Source organism: Triticum aestivum, chromosome 7D, assembly GCF_018294505.1.
Source record: "Triticum aestivum cultivar Chinese Spring chromosome 7D, IWGSC CS RefSeq v2.1, whole genome shotgun sequence".
Taxonomy (NCBI): Eukaryota; Viridiplantae; Streptophyta; class Magnoliopsida; order Poales; family Poaceae; genus Triticum; species Triticum aestivum.
This window is the reverse complement of record NC_057814.1, coordinates 580,634,925-580,647,188: the sequence shown is the minus strand read 5'-3', so window position 1 is coordinate 580,647,188 and position 12,264 is coordinate 580,634,925. Positions and strand designations below refer to the sequence as shown.

Below are 12,264 nucleotides of genomic sequence, written 5' to 3'. Positions count from 1 at the left end.
TTTCAACCGTGGTATTATAGGAGCATACCACATCACCTTCGCAGGAACCCTCTTCCTGGGGGGCTCGCCGTCAACATCACCAGGGTCATCTCGTCTGATCTTATACCGCAATGCACCGCATACCGGGCATGCGTTCAGATCCTTGTACGCACCGCGGTAGAGGATGCAGTCATTAGGGCATGCATGTATCTTCTGCACCTCCAATCCTAGAGGGCATACGACCTTCTTTGCTGCGTATGTACTGTCGGGCAATTCGTTATCCTTTGGAAGCTTCTTCTTCAATATTTTCAATAGCTTCTCAAATCCTTTGTCAGGCACAGCATTCTCTGCCTTCCACTGCAGCAATTCCAGTACGGTACCGAGCTTTGTGTTGCCATCTTTGCAATTGGGGTACAACCCTTTTTTGTGATCCTCTAACATGCGATCGAACTTCAGCTTCTCCTTTTGACTTTCGCATTGCGTCCTTGCATCGACTATGACCCGGCGGAGATCATCATCATCGGGCACTGGTTCCTCTTCATCTTCAGCAGCTTCCCCCCTTGCAGCATCATTGGGCACATCGTCTGGTTCCTCTTGATCTTCAACAGCTTTCCCCGTTGCAGCATCACCGTATTCAGGGGGCACATAGTTGTCATCGTCCTCTTCTTCTTCGCCGTCTTCCATCATAACCCCCATTTCTCCGTGCCTCGTCCAAACATTATAGTGTGGCATGAAACCCTTGTGAAGCAGGTGGGCGTGAAGGATTTTCCGGTCAGAGTAAGACTTCGTATTCGCACATATAGGGCATGGACAACACATAAAACCATTCTGCTTGTTTGCCTCAGCCACTTCGAGAAAATCATGCACGCCCTTAATGTACTCGGAGGTGTGTCTGTCACCGTACATCCATTGCCGGTTCATCTGCGTGCATTATATATAATTAAGTGTGTCAAAAACCATTACAGAACATCATGAATAGATAATTAAGTGACCAAATTAATAGAAGTTCATCATCACATTAGAACCAAAGTACATACATAGTTCTCATCTAACAACATATATATAGCTCTCCAGAGCATCTAATTAATTAAACCATACATTGAAACTATGTAAAACATTTCAATGCGAAAACAAATGCGATCATAATCGCAACCAAGGTAACAATTGATCCAACAGCATAATGATACCAAGCCTCGGTATGAATGGCATATTTTCTAATCTTTCTAATCTTCAAGCGCATTGCATCCATCTTGATCTTGTGATCATCGACGACATCCGCAACATGCAACTCCAATATCATCTTCTCCTCCTCAATTTTTTTTATTTTTTCCTTCAAGTAATTGTTTTCTTCTTCAACTAAATTTAACCTCTCGACAATAGGGTCGGTTAGAATTTCCGGTTCAACCACCTCCTAGATAAATAAAATCTATGTCACGCTGGTCGGTATATTTGTCATAAACAATAAATGAATCAAATAGTTATAAAAAGATAATATATACCACATCCGAATCATAGACAGGACGAGGGCCGACGGGGGCGGATACCAAAACCATCGCACTATGTAATAAGAAGGAATAAAATAGTAAGAAAATTAGACAAGTATCTATCTAAAGTAAGAATTTTTTTCTTTCAAAAAGAAGATAAGAACAAGAGGCTCACCACGGTGGTGCCGGTGACGAGATCGGCGCGGGCGGTCGACGGCGGTGAAGACGGGAATGGGACGTGACGGGCCGCTAAACCTAGACAAATCTCGAGGAAAATGGAGCTTTAAGGTCGAGCTTCGAGAGGACAAAGCTTAACTAGTGTGGCTCGGGCATTTCATCGAACACCTCATGTGCATAGGAGGTGAGCTAGAGCATCACAAAGCCCTCCCCTCGCCGGCCAGAGAAAAACAGAGCACTGGAGTGCTCTGCTCGCGGGCGAGGGGTATATATAGGCACCTCATTGGTCCCGGTTCGTGGCATGAACCGGTACTAAATCCGGGCCTTCTGTCCCGGTTCATGCCAAGAACCGGGACAAATGGTTGTGGGCCAGGAGCGAGGACCATTAGTCCCGGTTCGTGGCTCGAACCGGGACAAATGGTACCATACGAACCGGGACCAATGCCCACGAGGCCCCGGCCGGCCCCCTGGGCTCACGAACCGGGACCAATGCCCCCATGGGTCCCGGTTCGTGACTGAACCGGGACTAATGGGCTTGCCATGCCCGAACGAAAGCCCTGTTTTCTACTAGTGATAGAAAGAAGAAAGGAAAAAGGAAATTTTGCACGGATCTTCACGTAAGATCTCACGAATATAGCATCAACCGAGAAGTCTCGGTCGACTGAGATTTAACAATCCTATTAAAAATGTGCCACAATAGTAAGTGGCAAGAAGAAATTAAACACTTGGCTAATCCAAATGCTCATCTATGGCGCTCAACGATCATACATACAATTACCAAGCATGAAAGTCTCTAAAGATCTTCTATAGGAAGGTACTAGAAATTAACATGATTAATTCTACCATGAGCGCTACGTAGGATTAATAATAGGACACTAGCTTAATTAGCTAACTAGGCAGCTGCAGTGTTGCTGGGCGCTTCTAATGGCTTCTCCTCTCCGGCCGATGCGGGCGAGGCTCTTCCTCTTCGCCGCCGTGCCGTAGAAGCTGTGTCTCGCGGTGGTAGCTGTTGCACACGAAGAACACCACCACCTGCGCCACCAACCCTGCCATCAGCGCCGCCCATAGCGCCACCGCCATAACCACACCTACGGCCACCCGGAGCCAGACGCCTAGGCCCATCCTGTCGTCCACCACGAGCGCCCCGAAAGCCAGCTGCAGGGCGACGACGCAGCCGTCGATCGTCGAGAAGACTGCGGCAGCGGGCCAGGTCTTTCCGGCGAGGAGCTCGTCGCTCATGTGCATGGCTTGGAAGAAGCCCCCGACGTCCTCCAGCACCAACATCACGCAGGCGACGCGCCACCACACCGCGCCGATGTACACCGCCCCGGCGAGGTACGCGGCGCCGCCCAGCAGCAGCGCCACCCGCGGAAGCTGGGGCTGCATGCCGCTCTCCTCACCCGGAGCAGCGTCGAGGAGGTGGCCGTGCGCGAGCCAGGCGGCGGCGGCGCCGAAGAAGGCGGTGTAGCCGAGGAGGAGGAGGAAGACGCGGAGCCAGGAGGTCACGAGGCGCCAGGCAACCTTCGGGCCGGTCCGGACGAGGCGCGCGGCGCTGCGGGAGTCGCCTCGGAAGACGGACACGAGGAACGTGGCCAAGAACCTGGGGACGGTGCGGAGGTCGCGCGCGATCGACCGGGCGTCGCGGTCGTCGGTGACGCCGTAGCGCGGGGCGACGGAGAAGACGCAGAAGGCGGCGTCGGCGAGCCACTGGACGACGATGTCGACGAGGAAGGCGGCCTCTACGATGAAGAAGGGCGCCCAGTTCGTGGCGAGACGGCGGAGGCCGGCGCCAGCGTGGGAGGAGGCGAGGGCGTCGGAGAAGAGGGCGCGGGAGATGGCGACGTGGGCGAGCAAGGAGAGAGTGAGCATGGTCACCTCGCCGGCCAAGATGGCGAAGCCTGGGGGACGGGAGCGGGCGACGCGGAGGGTCTCGCGGCAGATGCCGGCGAGCCCAAGAGCCCCGAGATGATGAGCCTCCATGTCCATGGACCAGCTGCTGCCTGCCTGCTGCTGAGGGGAAAGAGAGACGAGGATTCCAAGATTTCGAGGTCCCTAGCTTGTGATAGCTTGTGAGGACAAAGAAATCTTCTTTTTTTAAGCTGGACAAAGAAATCTTTGCTAACTAGAATAAGCTCATGTCTTCCAATTAACCTTTACACATCACCGACTAGGAGTAGTTTGTGCGTTTTAAAAACGCATCATGCTGATTTATCATACGTGAATTTTGGTGTGGAAATACGAAAAAAAGGACAAAAAAATGGCCGATCTCGGCTGAGCTTGCCGTTTGCGGCGAAAAGCCACTGCACAACACTACCGCAAGCGATATGCAGACGTGGCAGATGTGGACGGGGACATTAGTGAGGCTAAAAACGGCATGGCCTTTTGACTACGTGAATGTGCATCACCCCAACCCGCGGCAAATTTGACAAATTTGACCTATAGACAAAATCAAATCACAGAATGAACTGTCCGTGAAACTATTTCACGCGGCTGAGGCGCTGCATTAGTGCAACGCCTAGGAGCTAGGCGCTACACTGTATAGTGTGGCGCCTAGCTCTCAGGCGCTGCACACTGACTTAGTAATTTTCGAATCACATGGGTGCGACGCTGGCCGTGTAGTGCCTATCTGTGAGGCGTTGCACAGTGTAGTGTGGCGCCTTCGTGTCGGGCGTCACACAAAAAGGTCAGCCGCGTGAAATAGTTTCACGGACAGTTTATTTTATGATTTGATTTCGTCCATAGGTCAAATTTATCAAATTTGCCCCACCCCGCAGATGGCAAGTATAGCCAGGTCCTTCTTTTATACAGCTTTTCTGTCATCACGAAAAGCCACTGTGCAAAAATGTGATCTGAAATTAAGTTAACTTGGCAATTCAATCACTTCACTTGTCATGCTTCAGCTGAATGACCAATCATCTGCTGTAACTTCGCAAGAACACCATCGCCCATTCAGTTCACACAGTTCAGCTGGAGATGCAGCAGGATCTGAAATTCCCACTACAAGATGATAGGAACCGCAGGCAAACGGAAACCATCACAGATTTCAGCAAATTGGTCTCTAATCATAACCCTTTTCTAACGACACCACGGCAGAAACAAAACTCCATCAAGTAACTAGTAAATCTCTCCCATATCGACAGACAAAAGAAACCATCATATAATCTACTATTGCGAAACCTGAAAATTAGTTTGGATGTCCTGGCTAAACTGAGGGTACTGAATCTGGTGGTTGCTCGCAATGCTGTCAACCGCTTTCAGATTGCTGCTGCTCCCCAGGATGCCCCTGGTGCTGTTGCTGCTCCTGAGGATCTTGCCACACATACGGCAGATGGCCCTGCTGGCCACCGTACCCCATCACCGCACCTGGCACCTGCTGCGGATAGTAGTACGGGTACGACGCGTCAGCCGGAGCCCCCAAGAGCGGCGGCTGCCCGGCCCTGGGAAGCCCAACTCCCTCCTCCCTCATCTCATCCCTGGGGATTATGTCCACCAGGAAGTCGTAGACGTCGGTCCTGGTGATGGCGGCGGCGATGTCATTCTTCTGCAAGGTCCGCCGCTTGTTCTCCTCGGTGTGCATCCACGACCTCAGCGTCAGCTCCAGGATGAATATCTCGCACGCCTTTGCGAAGACCACCGGGGCCTCGGCCGAGATCATGCGGACGTCCTCGTCGGCCTTCATGATCTTCTTTATCCTGGCGAGCGGCAAGGTGTGGTTCTTGAAGTCGGTGGCCTGATCAATCTCCGACAGTCGCTCGGCCCAGAACTGCTGCAGCTGCCTCTGCTGTTGCTGCTGGAGCTGCTGGTGGAATTGCTGCGCTTGCTCGTAGATAAGCTGGTTTTGAGCAGTGAGCTGCGCTGGATTGGCAGGGAATGGTGATGCTGGCTGTGAAGCGGCAGGAATGATACCAGGAGCTACGGCTATTGTTGCTGCAGGCGGATAGGCTGAGGCAGGATACACTTGTGATCCACCAGCAACAACATCACCCGTTGCAGGCTGAGGTTGTGAAGACGGTTCCATGTCCACTGCTTGGTCTTGCTTGTCCGAGAACCTATGTTCTTTCTTGCACTGAAAAAATAATGCAAATTATTAATCAACTCGCTCTTAAAGTAAAACTTTTTTTAGGCTACGCAACAGAAGAATTTTTCAACAGTCATCTAACACGGCTGCTGCTGTCCCTCGCCTGACGTTCGACGACCTCTCCCTGCTGTTCCCCCAAAGTCAGGAAACGTAGCCATAATGGATGTATAGCCAGAGCCTAAAGCTAGTGGGCCTACCCCTGCTCCTCTTGTAACACCTTGTTTCACTCCTAATCTTAATGAAAAGTAAAACAATCTTAAAGACATTTAGGTAGTGCTAGCCTCCTAGGTCACAAAATATAACTTTGTGCGGTGTCTTTAGATGAATTTCAACATTAGCGGTCCTTTAGGACCAGTTTCATAAGCTGGATAGATTTCTTTATTACGACCCTCCCAATATCTTTATGAAGATACTTATCTGCTAGTTCAGAAACTGATCAGTTCTTAGTAACAGCACCAGACAGAAAATTGCATAGTTAAATTATTGAAAATACGCATGCAAAACCAAAATGCACCAGAAAAAACTAACAAACTAATCGGGCTGCATTTTAACAGCCATTCTAAGTCACCACATATTTAGCATCTTCTCTTCTGTTACATCTTATTTGTGGTGCCCCTAAGAGAATGACCTCATACAAGGTGTTTTCCTAAACATACATCTAAATTAAATTACACTCAGCAATAAGAGTTCTGATTATATGATAGGCACTGAACTATGTATAAGATTATAACATATGAAGAGATTAGATTGTACAAGTAATCGATAGTGGCAATGGGCATTCCTAACTGCAGACGCAGGCCAGGTTCTCCGTAAAGCACACATAGCTAGAGAGTGGATAGCTAAGTTCAATATGCTCACTAGATGGTTCCGAACAAAGAAAAAGAAAACCAGATGGTGCGAAGGGTGAGAACGGATGTAATGCAGCTGGATAATAGAAAAATCATATCCACATCATATCCATTATCAAAAAGATGGATGAATAGGTTTATTAAAAAAAGGAGATACGAATACCAGCAGCAGACATGAGTATACAGAGCAGAGATGTATACAAATTCTGAATCATGAATAACCATTCAAATTATGTCTCATGGTATATAAAGATAATTGGTGCATAAATATCAAGATGAATATTTTTTGATATCACCATTCACACTCGTACCCCCTTCAGAGATGACATCGTTCACATGAGTTGACAAAACCCCAACTTCCCAATTCATTTAGTAGATCCCGTGGAACCATTTCGATTGATCATTCAATACTAAGAGCAACATTTGGATTCGATATTGACCCAGATCTTGGGGTCACGATCTTCCTACAACCTAATGATATGCCAACCTAAGAAGAATCCTACTACCTATCAGACCGTGACAACCATGCTTTGGTGCATCAATTTCTGCGCCTAGTCGTAGCGCCGATGATTGTTTATCAGATTTGTGATGCCCTGATTAGAAAAGCAACAGCAGCTTACACTACACTATATTGAAATTTAGGTCTAGAATTCTAGAGAATAGCAATTGCGGGATCAGAAAGCTCTAAATAGTTTGTACCAAACCAAATGACTAGACTTATGCAAACACAGATTTACTGCATAGCTAGATTGACATGTAAGTGAGAAAAAAATCAAACAAACCTGTAAATACCAGTGCAATATAGATTTCTTACTAACCTAAGAAATTCTCTTTTCAATTCGCCCAAACCTTGGCAAAGAAAACGGTATATATATGGAAAGGTGGCACAACTGTAGGACAAGCATGATTGCAACATACTAATATGGAAAGCAATTAAAGATGTAGGCTTTCCTGCTCTTTTTGACACCTTCTAGAGGTTTCCAGAAAGCATAGTTTTGATACATTCACCAAGCATGGATTTGCCATTATTTCAGGATAAAAAATAATCATGTGGTGTGCACAAACTTATTTATTTCGATTAATTACGCCAATTGGTGGCCTGAAAGAGACTCGCGTATTCCCATTTCTCCATGATAAAGAAGGCACTCAACAATAAGGTTTGGTGCATCGACTATTAGCTTGAGATTTGAAGTAGTGGACCAGGCACAAGTAAACCAGTACACGATGCACTATCTCATTTTACTCTTTCATGCCACAATCTCATATCATAATTGATGGGCTAATAATTCTAAGGAGAAATGTACAGAGATTAGGAAGGTTTCTATCACTGCATTTCTGAGGTAGTTATAAATAATTGCGAATTCGTCAAGTAAATTTTAATTTTTTATAACAATCTAATCAATTCGATCAAAAGACAAGTTATTTTGTGAGTATACAAAAACCTGGCAGTACTATCTCTTGGAAAAGATGCCTCCTACAGAGGTTTATCCATGGAAAGATGCCGCCTGACACATGAACATATCGCTCTCGACAAAATGAGCCACGACAACCATGCATATAGGCATAGGACACAGGGTAAAGTTGATGTACTTGTTTCGTATAAATAATGTCCTTTGTATTGTGTGTGCCAACTAACATGTGCATAATTGGATTTTGAAAAAAAAAATCAAGATATAAGATTTTCGAATCTTCAATGATTTTCCTAACTTACTGCCAACTCGATGATGTTTTTCCTTTGAGTGAACTGAATATTCTGACATAAGCAACAAGAGGAGGAAAAACTTGTAGGGCAAGCTTGGGGTCAAACCACACACACACAAAAAAAATCCTTGTGTCTCTAAATACATTATATGAACGTGTATAATATGATTCTCCCCTAAATGCAGTTAGTAGGAAATCAACAAATTTACCAAATTACACAGTGGCGAGCAGGTGAGTAAACGAATGTCAGTAAAAACTAACTACAGAGTAAGAACAAATGTACAAGGGGGGAATTTGACTAATTAAGCTGATTGCCCCAATTTGACCTGGACGACAGGGCTTTCCGACAATACTGTTTTCAGCATTCAAGCTATCTTCAGATTAAATTCGATGCACTTTATGTATCAAATGTGGAAAGTAATATACACACCAATCATGCGTGCAACGGTGCAAGTGCCAAGAAGAGAACTAATCAGACTATGAGGGTTTTACAACAGCTCAGAAAATTCGTTTTAAGAATGGCATACAAAATTAGTTCTAATGATGCTGCACATTCACAAACCTTGATGGATTTTGGGGGCGCTGAAGGTGTTTTGCCATGCCGGTACCTAGGCCTACCTCTAAGCACGAGGAAGCCTAGGAGAGTTGAGATGCAGCCCATCCTTCACAAGGCAAGATCAAGGATTAAGCCATGGAAGGGGAAGATGCTTAACAGGCCAGGCAGGCTTGCTTTGGTTAACTCGGTCCTAACTGCTATTGCAACTTATTATCTGACGTGCTTTGCTGCTGATAAATGGGCCTCCAAAAAGCTGGACAAGTTAAGCTGAGTTTCCCTTGGGCTGGAGAGGAAGAGGCCAATGGAGGGAAATGCATGGTGAACTGGAAGCAATGTTGCATGCCAAAAAAGTTTGGCAGGCTGGAAATCAAGAGCATTGAGGCATTCGGAAGATCGCTAAGACTGAGGTCGCTTTGGTATGAGTGGGATGATATGGAAAGGCCTTGGAAAGGAACGCCGGCACAGTGTGATTCAACGGACAAAAACCTCTTCGCTGCTTCTACCTCCATCTCTGTTGGCAATGGGCAGATCACTGGCTTCTGGCACAATAGATGGCTCGATGGGGAGTCACCCAAAGAAATTGCACCGGACGTGTTCCCTTTAGCTTGGAGGAAAAACCTGAATGTTACAGAAGCTCTGACTGAGGGAAGGTGGATGCGTGGAATTCAACGGATGTCTACTGAGAACCAAATTCACCAATTCATCAGGTTGTGGGAGAAGGTGCAAGCGATCCATTTGACTACTGAGAGGGATAAAATCTCATGGAAGCTCTCCAGCAATGGTTGTTACTCGGCCAAGTCAGCTTAATGATGCTCAGTTCATCGGCCGGATAGAGCAGCCCCACCTTGGCATGGTTTGGAGGACTAAGGCTGAGCAGAAAGTCAACTTCTACACCTGGCTGCTACTGCAGGACAGAAACTGGACGGCCGACAGACTTGGGCGCCTGGGATAGCCGCACAGCCCAGTGTGCCCTCTACGCAGTCAGGCTCCGGAGACGGCTGTGCATCTGCTCCTCCATTGCCTGTTTGCCAAGGGTCTCTGGGTGGCCGCCAGGAGCACATAGCAGCACGTCACTAATATTGCTCTGGGAGCAACATCTATTCGATCATGGCGGCATAAGATCAATACAGGAGCTGCAAGAGAGGCAAGGCAAGAGCAAGTAACATTTGCTGTATACGTTGCCTGGAACATATGGAAGGAAAGGAACCAACGGGTCTTCCAGGCAACAGCCGCCCAGGCTCCTGCTCTGTTGCAGCTGGTGATGGATGATGTTTCCCTCCTGAAGGAGGCCTTCCGCGAGTAGTCTCGTCAGGAAGTGGGGTAATCAGCCCATGTCTGATTGATCTTTTTTTTCTCCTCTTTCCTTCCCTCATAATAACTTCGGTTCACAACTATCTGTATCTATTCTTTTCCCCTATATAATGCAATGACAGAGCTCCTGCCTTTTCCCATCAAAAAAGAATAGCAGCTCCAAAAGATAGACCAGGTATGGGCAGAAAAAGAAGCCTGGACAATGACGCAAGCTCAAATCTACATGAAGAATGAAGCGACAGGCCCATTCCTCCTCCCTCGTGCAATTCTTCACCAGACATGACTACATGAGGATCACAGCCCACATAGCCATACAGACATGCCCCGGATTCCGGAGAAGCTCGCACGCAGAGTAGAAACGCCAGGGAAATTGCGCACACCGACTAATAGACAAAGAAGTCCAGGTCATAGGAATCAAGAACTGGATATTCGAACACTTACTCAAAAGCGAACTATTTCCATCAGAATACAAGATTATTCTGCCAGTATCCAAAAACCTGGTTTTTCCATGGGAAGATGGCGCCTGTCACATGAACGTACCACTCACATATACGCATAAGACGCAGCGCGAAGTTGAGGTGGTTGTTTCGTATAAACAATGTGTTTCGTACTGTGTGTGCCAACTAGCATGTGCATATCTGTATTTTAGAAGAAAAAAAAACAGAATGTAAGATCTTGGAATCTTCAATGATTTTCCTAACTTGCTGGCTTGCTGCCAACTGGATGGTGTATTTCCTTGGAGTGAGCTGAATTTTCTGAATTATACAACCAGAGGGGAAACACTTGTTTCCATTGTCCACTTTGGTAGGGATCGAATCAAACACACCCATCATGCATCAGTGTACATGAATGGGAACAGTAAGGCCCTCCCCAAAATGCAGTAATAGGAAATTAACAATTTACAAAATTACAGAGTAAACGAAGGCGTACTGAAGGGGAAATTTTCAGTAAGCTGACCGCGCCCCAGTTTGACCCTCGAGACAGGGTTTTCAGTGCAAGTACTAGTACTATTTTTAGCAGTCAACCTATCTTCAGGTTAAATTCGACGCACTTTCTGCAGCAATTGTGGGAAGTACTGATATACACACCAACCATGCGTACAAGTGTGAGGAGGAGAAGTAATCAGACTACGAGGGCTGTCCACCGGCTCAGAAATTTCGTTTTAAGAACGGCAGCTCCAAGAGTTAGATCGGGCACTGCGAGAAAAGGAAGCCCTGACATTGGCGCAAGCCCAAATCTACAGTACCATGGAGAAGGAAGCGGCAGGCCAGTTCCTCCTCCGTCTCGTCCGATTCTTCACCGGACGCCCGCGAGGATCACAACCCCCACCCCACATACAAACTCCTCGCACGCGCGGTAAAAAAAACACCGGCGAAATCACTGCCCACGGCGGCCATAGGTGCAGAACTCCGATCAGAGAAATCAAGAACTGGATTTTCGAGAACTTACTCGGAGGAGGAGGCGTCAGGGCTCGGGAGTTGCCTCCGCGCCGCGGCCCCGTCGGAGAGAGAGGCGGCGGCGTCGCGGCCTTCCTTCCTTGCGGCTAGGGCACGGATTGGATTGGAGAGGCGCCTCCCCCCTCTCTGTCTTGTCTCTCTCCTTGGGTCTCTCGGCCTTCTCGGTTCTTAAATTCTCTTGGGGGCGAGGGCGTGCGTCCCATTGGCAGGAGCACCGGGAGGGTCGCGAGCTCTGCTCTCGGGTACGGTATGGGACCCGGTAAGCGGCGCGGCCGAGGCTCGTTGGAGTTCGGGTTCCGCCCGGGCGCGTTCTCTGGTGGACTGCGCCCGTTTGCTGCAATCGGGCCCAGGTGTCGCGTGGGCATTGCACGACAGTCGACAGGTGTTGGCAGCTGCCGGCGTGCTGGAAGATGCTGCGGCATTGGTTAGTTTAAGCAGGTGTGTGTTGTCCGTGCCCAAAGGGCCCATGATTGTCGCCTCCGGGACAACAGGAGCTCGTGCTCAACCCAGTATAAAAATAAAGGCCTCGCTGCGCGCGCGAGGAAGATTTTAAGGGTGTGTGTTTGGTTCGGGAACGAAATGAAATGGAATGTAATGGTTCCATTCCACTAGAATGGATCGGTGGTTCCGTCATTGCGTTTGGTATGGGCAATTAGGTAGAATGGAATGGTTT

At 47.9% G+C, this 12,264-nt stretch overlaps 1 protein-coding gene across 1 annotated transcript; it reads right to left on the bottom strand.

The window, feature by feature from the left end:
• Positions 1-4,645: 4,645 nt before the first annotated feature.
• Positions 4,646-11,763, bottom strand: LOC123168379 (nuclear transcription factor Y subunit C-4). Its single transcript, XM_044586247.1, has 2 exons — positions 11,584-11,763; positions 4,646-5,706 (listed from the first exon to the last, which is right to left on the bottom strand). The coding sequence occupies exon 2, from the start codon at positions 5,656-5,658 to the stop codon at positions 4,885-4,887; it is 774 nt and encodes a 257-aa protein (XP_044442182.1). The 5' UTR covers positions 5,659-5,706; positions 11,584-11,763; the 3' UTR covers positions 4,646-4,884.
• Positions 11,764-12,264: the final 501 nt, after the last annotated feature.